The sequence below is a fragment of the Danio rerio genome, chromosome 22 (genome assembly GCF_052040795.2).
Source record: "Danio rerio strain M-AB ecotype USA chromosome 22, GRCz13ab, whole genome shotgun sequence".
Classification (NCBI taxonomy): domain Eukaryota; kingdom Metazoa; phylum Chordata; class Actinopteri; order Cypriniformes; family Danionidae; genus Danio; species Danio rerio.
In genome coordinates this window covers 12,314,577-12,322,500 of record NC_141042.1, presented here as the reverse complement: position 1 = coordinate 12,322,500, position 7,924 = coordinate 12,314,577, and the positions used below count along the sequence as shown (strand labels likewise).

General features: G+C 37.1%; 2 protein-coding genes across 16 annotated transcripts in view; one reads left to right on the top strand and one right to left on the bottom strand.

The window, feature by feature from the left end:
• The window catches only part of ptpn4b (protein tyrosine phosphatase non-receptor type 4b), a 69,180-nt gene extending 68,553 nt beyond the window's left edge, over positions 1-627 (top strand). For 14 of the 15 annotated variants that reach the window (XM_087302567.1, XM_087302565.1, XM_087302577.1 and 11 more), the window contains one exon: positions 1-526. This exon is cut by the window's left edge and continues 105 nt beyond it. The gene's annotated coding sequence lies outside the window, so the exon portion shown is untranslated. 15 annotated transcript variants of the gene reach the window in all.
• Positions 628-2,104: 1,477 nt separating this feature from the next.
• krt97 (keratin 97) lies at positions 2,105-5,124 on the bottom strand. The gene is given in 8 exon segments (NM_001002383.1): positions 2,105-2,336; positions 2,426-2,469; positions 2,555-2,775; positions 2,939-3,064; positions 3,143-3,307; positions 3,723-3,879; positions 4,005-4,087; positions 4,672-5,124. Coding segments are annotated over 8 exon segments (1,317 nt in total). The 5' UTR covers positions 5,086-5,124; the 3' UTR covers positions 2,105-2,229.
• Between the last annotated feature and the right edge of the window lie 2,800 nt (positions 5,125-7,924).

Below are 7,924 nucleotides of genomic sequence, written 5' to 3'. Positions count from 1 at the left end.
GACGCAGCGTTTCTGAGGCTTTTCTGCGATTTGCAACTACTGCCAGTGAGACCTGCACTCAGCTCGCTGTCGCCCCCCTGCTGGAAGGCAGTGGAAATGACCGCCTGCAAGCCAGAATACAGACGAAAAAGCACTATTGCACTTTACAGCGACAAACAATGACTTAAGGGGATTTTTTTTTTAAGTATCAGGTTACTGATTAATAGGTACTGTTAATAATGTTAATTATTTGGGTTAGAGAACAAAATTTGCTTTTCGCTTTTGTGCCAAAAGCTAAAATGAGCCACAGTCCATGTCAGATTTAACCAACTAACGACTGCATTTGACATTTTATTAGTTATTTATTTGTTTCATTTTAACAGCGGACGTAAAAGCAACGGGTGCTCGCCCCATTTCTCTTTCCTTTTCCTGACTGTGACTGTAATCACTTTAATGTTTACGTATCAAACACGTTCAAACTGTTAACGTTGTTTTTTTTTATTATTGTTAAACAAAGCAGTCAGCCAATAAAGGTTTTAACACATTACTTTGGCAATTTTTTGTAACGTACTTTCACCTTTTTGTAAAAGTAATTCCGTTATTTGTTATCGGATATGATTTTGACGGTACAACGGTTCTCATGTAGTAAAATAATAAAAAAGGCCACCAGCTATGTTAAAAATGAGCCATGGTGAAGATGTTTCTCGCTGCCAATTTTCACAGCTGTTTGCCTCTTAAATCAATTGGCGAATAGCTATGGCTAATCGCTATTTATTGAACGGCTACACGTCGTACATAAAAATGCCTGACATTTGTATGGATAAATATGCATCAGGCAGCTGTTCTGCTCTCAGATCCACATTTGCCGAAACGTAGAAGCATTTTGTTTCGAAATTAAAGCTGTGAATTTAATTAAATGGCTACGAAGATATAAATTTAACATACGAATTAGCTTAGCATCCTTATCCATAATTAAAATAAAAATATTCTTCCAAGATTGTGATAAACAAAAATTTATTTAAGTTGCTCCCCCTTAATATGAATAATTTTGCGTTTTTCGTTGAGTTAAACAATCTGGTTCACTAAAAGTGGGCTAATCATAGGTTATGCTTATCCATATCGCCTCTTAACTAGTTATCGGGTAGCTATTAACCGATAGCTAATAGCTATTAACCGGTAACGGCAATATACACATTAGGTGGTCATAGTTCATTAGTATTTGCTGTGGATGTAGAGACGATGGCATTTATGAACTCATAGGCCGATTTAACGTTCAATTCACAGAAAGACGAAGTTTAACAAACGCTAACGATCAATAAATTTAACATGTTTATTTTTGTTCGCGAATGTGATTTTTCCGCATCTGATAGGTATGAATTATGGAGCGAAATGGTTTTAATGTGACCTTAGTTGTTATTTTTACAAACATTTCCCCCCTGTACAATGTTTTTGTGGTGCCATTGCGCAAACGATCTGGCGTCAAGGACCAATCCTGCCCACCGTTTTGAATGTGAGCCGATTTTGCTTCAGTGTACGTCGTTTTAGCGCAGCAGCTAGACATTTACTGCCGACATTGCGTCGGAAGTGGTGGTATTTTTGTATTCGATGAGAAAAAAAACGAACGGAAAAAAAAAGGACAGCACTTTGCAACTGACTGTGGTAGTCAGCTGTGCTACTGTAGAGTTTATACTGTAATTGTGTAATGGGGAAAAAATATGCTGTTGAATTATTTATGTTGAACATTTTGTCAAATACGGACACCTATGGGGGGGCTCTCAACTACATAGTGTCATATGTGAAATATTTGTAAATACAATGTTATATATTAAAAGTGTTCTGAAAAGATAACTGCTTATTTGTGTTATTTTTAAAGCGTAAATGGAAGAAATTGTATGTTTTTGTATATTTAAGTTTGTTGGTCTGTCTGTAAGAGAGCGGGTTTGTCTTTTGTACTCACTGTTTTATTTCCTACTGACTTTCATTTTTAAATTGTTCTTCAACAAGCTTTGTTTTTTTGTATTTTAGTAGTTGTGACGAGCGTCAAATCAAATGTAATACAGCTCAAACTCAATTTCAGTGTTGTAAGTGACAAATATTGACTTGGAAGAATGAAAGAACAAATACATTTGATTTCGCAGCGTCTTTTTATTTGTCTTAGCTTTTCACATGAGGTGTTGAACAATGATAATTTAATCAGCTGTTTGGGGTGAAAATTCATGACGACTTTGTGGATGTCATTTGGCACCATTTTTACTTCTTCATGACCTCGACGTCGACATCTTCTGTGCGAGAGACCACTTTACCATCAACCACCTCTTCGATTACTGTGCGAACGCGCTTGGTCACAACAGGATCGGCTGGAGAGGAGAAAAAAAAGTAAGTTAATTTATATGTAACATTTGTATATTCTATTTTGGCGTTTGTAAAGTTTGCAAAAAATACTTACGCTTGGGGGGTGCTACAACCTCGACTACTTTGATTGTCTGTCTCCTGTAAACAAAAGAGGGAAATTGTAGTTAATTATATATACAATTCTACAATCATTTGTTTTATTTATTTGTAAAACTGATCTTACTGAATATCCTCTCCATCCAGAAGTCTCCTGTACTCTGCGATCTCCATCTCTAGTCTGGTCTTGATGTCCAGCAGCAGTTTGTATTCGCTGGCCTGTCTTTCGATGTCCATGCGCATCTGAGTGAGCTCCTGCTCCAGACCATTAATGACGGCCTGCAGTTGGTTGAGCTGAATGCTGTACCGTGACTCTGTCTCTCCCAGTGTGCCCTCCAGAGCTGATTTCTTTTGAGAGAAAATTGCAAGAAAATGTGTTTTTCAATCAGCAATACTAGAAATGTGAGCACTGCCTATTAATTTTGCGTATTATATTAAATGAAGCTCCCCCTAGTGGTAGAAGAAATGTTTTTTTAATTATTATTATTTACATATTGCTAAGAACGTTTACCAGGCTAAGCTGTGACTGTAGTTCGATCTCCAGAGCCTGCAATGTTCTCCTGAGTTCGTTGATTTCATTACGTGACATTGAGAGGTCTTCTTGTCTGGTGGATACTTGCTTGTTCAGTTCGTCGAACTGTGAAGAAAGAGTTTGAGGTTAGCATTTAGCTGACTTTGTATGGTTTAGCCATTGATGTACTGTAGAAATACTTACTTTGCCCTTGTACCAGGCCTCCATTTCACGCTTGTTTTTCTCTGTGATGCCTTCATACTGCTGTCGCATCTCCTCCATGATGCGGGCCAGGTCTTGCTGAGGTGCAGCGTCAACCTCTACATTTACACTGCTGGAAGTCATTTGAGCGCGAAGAGCTGCGAGTTCCTACAGAACAACAATATATCTGTTAGCTTATGTGATGGTAGCTTATGGTGAAATGTTCTGAAAACATTGTCGTCAAAATAAAATTGCTCAATCTGAAGTTTGAGAAGACATTGGTCACTGCACTGAAAGCTATTTGATTTTACACTTTTAGCCATCATCTGAAATTCCCAGTTTCACATATTCCTTTCAAAACGACTGACTGGATTTTGATCTGGAAATTTGACCACACCTTTAATCTTTGAAGGTCCTTCCAAGAACTTAGGGCTTGAGGTTATGGTTAATTACAGGATTAGTCTCGCTATTAGTGTCTAAAATCACACTTGATTGGAGAAGATTACTGGTCTGGTTGATTACTAAGTAAATTCCACCGGGTTTGCCCAGCCTGGAGGGCCATAAAACATTTGTTTGATCTCACCTCTGCATGGTTCTTCTTCAGGTACACGAGTTCCTCCTTCAGACCCTCGATCTGCATCTCAAGATCAGAGCGAGTCATGGTGAGATCATCCAGAACCTTCCTCAGGCCAGCAATATCGGCCTCCACTGACAGACGCAGAGCCAATTCATTCTCATACCTGAAAAGCACAAGAACGATTAGAGTGGGAATCTAGGAGCTCCTAAAAAACAAGAAACCCTCACGGAATAATGGATTTTGAAATAAAGGTAAAAGGTTTTAAATTTAAAGGTTGAATGTACTAACTTGACTCTGAAGTCCTCAGCTGCCAGTTTGGCATTGTCAATCTGAAGGATGATTCTGGCATTGTCCTGGCTGGCAACGGAGATCTGAAGACAAACAGATGAAGAATTTAGACTCAACGCATCTTAAGAATTGAGATACAACTTATAATGGTAAACCAAACATGTTGCTATTGCATAAACCCTATATACATAAGCTGCTTTATGAATATGGTTTAAATTATTGTATACTCTTGTTTGTGTGTGCGTGTGTGTGTTTCCATTATTTATGATATTTTATAGTGCTATTTTATTGTATGGGCATGTATCATTTTATATGCTCTCTATGACATCCTACCTAAACTAAAAGTCCACTTAAAAGTCCACTTACATGATAAGAATCCTGATAGCTTTGTTAAAGTACAGTCCTTTTGCTTTCAGTCAAGATCCTGATAGACAGTTTTATGATACTGTAATGTCTATATTAGTGTACATATTACTATATATGAATTCTGATAATCTAGGAATGTAAAATAACTGGACGTATAATAAAGTGATTAAATAATGTAGGCATGTAGCAACTATAAAGATTAGCAATTTTTATTTGTTCAACCTTCACGATTAAATAAGAAAGTAATAATTTTAATTTGTAAAATGTGTCTAAATCCAATATATTTTATATAATCACTTACTTTCTTGCGCAGATCTTCAATGGTGACATAATAGTGGCTGTAGTCTCTGGAAACTGGGGTCCTCTTATCGTACCACTCCCGGATCTGGCGCTCCAGCTCCGCGTTGGCTTTCTCCAGGGAGCGCACCTTCTCCAGGTAACTGGCCAGACGGTCGTTGAGATTTTGCATAGTGGTCTTCTCGTTGACAACCATGCCGAAGCCATTGTCGCCCCCGGCAAGAGCGCTGGACATGTCGAAACCGCCCCTGGAGCTCTGTGCGTAAGAGACGCGCACGCTGCCTCCAGCACCTGCGTAAACGCTTGGAGCGCGACCGACGGCGATGCGCTTCGAGTATCCACCAGTCAGAGACTGTGAAGAGAACGGACGAGAGCTGGAGACGCTCTTGCGGGAGAAAGACTGACTAACCTGAGACATGGTTTCTGTTGCCTCTGCGCCTTGTTGGACACCTCAGACAGCTGCGTAATAGTTTTGGAGAGCTGAGGACCCTTTTTATAGTTTGAGTTTGAGAGTGGGGAGGTGTGGCTATTTCTGCTTACCTATGTTAATGATTATCGGAAAAGCATCAAACAGGTGTGTCCTGGGTGCGACCGTGAAAATTGCCCAGGATAGAGCCCTGAGGCACGCCTAACCTGATCTACTTGGTTTTTTGAATAAACATTAATTCTGGATTAACTCCCAGGAGTTTAACGTTTTATGGGTCAGGATGGATGTTAGGAACTTTATGACTTTCGGTTGTAATAGCAGTCATTAAACATGGGTCAGCAGTTCATGCGTTCAGATTTATTGCTAAATAAATATCTGACGATTTGTAATTGCTTTTTGTAAATCTATTATAATGAATTATTATTTCATCGTTTTTATGCATGCTGTTAAAAGAATATAGATTAAAACAAATGAAACACTGTGAAACTTGATATAACAGAGCATTTGAACATCCTGGAAAATTTATTTAGTTAAAAAAAAATAAACAAATGAGAGAGCAATTGTAGAGTGAGAATTATTCGTTGAAAGGGAAAACATTTTTAAACATTAGCATGCTCTGTATGCTTAAATGCATGTACATTGTCATATTTGGGCTTAGTAAAAACTTGCAAGTTTTCCATGCATGCTGAATTTGATATTTATATAAAGTTGAAGCCAGAATTATTAGCACCTCTTTGATTAGATTGAATATTTCCCAAATTATGTTTAACAGAGCAAGGAAATGTTCACAGTATGTCTGATAATATTCTTTTCTTCAGGAGAAAGTCTTATTTGTTTTATTTCGGCTAGAATAAAAGCATTTTTTAAATTGGAATAAAAACATTTTAAGGTCAAAATCATTAGCCCCTTTAAGCTAAATATTTTTGCAATAGTCCACAGATTAAACCATCGATATACAATAACTTGCCTAATTACCCTAATCTGCCTAACCTAATTAAAGCCTTTAAATGTCACTTTAAGCTGTATAGAAGTGTCTTGAAAAATATTTAATCAAATATTTACTGTCATCATGGCAAAGATAAAAGAAATCAGTTAGCCTATTAGAAATGAGTTATTAAAACTATTATGTTTAGAAATGTGTTGAAAAAAATCTCAGTTAAACAGAAATTGGGGGGAAAGGGGAGCTAATTCCGACTTCAACTGTATGTGAGCTTAATTTTAAAGGTTTTTTGTTATTATCATAATTATTATTTCTTTAGAATTAGGCTCAATAACGTGCGCTAATTGAAAACAGCATCCAGAAAAATGAGAATTGGCAAAAAAAGAAAGAAAAGAAAAGAAAAAAAGAAATGCGTGTCAATTGCTTTAATAAATCCCAACAGACTTGCTTTATATGAGGAAATGCTAAAAATCCTTACTAATAAAGTAACCAAGTCTTTCCACAATGCAGAAAGTTCATTATAGTTTTTTATTTGTATGAAAGGGTGCTTATTTTAGTTATTTTTGCATAAAATAAACGTGTATTTAATATTTAATACATGCATAACTTAAAATAAGTACTTCTCCATTCAGATAAAATTGTAAGGAACTTCCTATATATGCCTGTTTGGTATGGATGTGGTTAAACTCAAAGTTCAAGATGAAATGTAGGCTGAAAGATGTACAGTCAGTGACCATGACTGGAAAGTAAGTTATAAGGCGATTGCCCTGTTCGGTATGTGCAGAATGAGGACTTTAAGCCTTTCACTATCACTGTCACTCCACACCCTGATTAGATGCAAAAGAGGTCGATGAAATATCCTGATTTAACAGATTACAATAAAACAGTCACTGGTCATAATGCTAGTGTCGACGCACCACCAATATCGCGTCAGATAATTATTGAATAAAACGCTAAATACTCGGATTGTTTTTATTTCTTTTAAAGCAGTGTGAAAGTCTATTCTGTGACATGTCATTTATCTTGAATACTTGCTACCAAAGTACACTTTTAGCCAGCCCTGAGGCATGTAATAATTATACAAGGTTTTCGTGTGTGTTTTCTGTGATTATATGTCCCAGACACGTCGTACAAAGGTGAGGTTCAACTTACAAGATCGTGTTCCCTTCAGTTCCATGTTCGGTGTGTAATAATTAAGTTGTCTTTCACCTCTCCCTTTGTCATTTCTCCAACTTACCTGTTGTTATTGCATCACTCGGCTCGTTTCTCATAAACTACAGAAGGAGTGTCTAATTTTCCGTTTTATCTGTACACATCATAGCTTACCTCATCCAGACCAAATAAACAGGTGTGTGATTCTGTGTTAAATTGACACGTTTGTTTTCGCGGGTCTCGACAATCGTTTTCCCTCTCACACTATTTCTCCTTCACCGTGAAATCGAGTTTCTCCTTTTTAAATGGTTTTACCACTCCTTCAAGGACGGGCTCTGAGGTCATGAATCTTTCAAGTCCTCTTTGTTGATGCTGGTTTTGCTCATTTGTACTCTTTGTTTTGACTCGAGTTGATCAGCCTGTTGGTTTGGCAAGTGTTGATGTTCTGTCGAGTTTACGCGTGAAAAGAGATGGCGGTCCAACAAACATGACAACAGTCAGCATTTGAAGTGGATAAAAAAAGAAAACAAAATTAATGGTCCTAAGATAAAATTAGGTTTCAATTTTTTGGGCTAAAATGTTTTGATCCAAATGTTGACATCTTGTGTTCATCATCAATGTAGAGAAAATGTAGGCTAAGTTCTAGAAATATTGCTTAAAAGGTAAGCTGTGTGAATTGAATAGTGTGGAACTACTGAAAATGACTGCAACGACTTAAATGTAACAAAAATTTAATAG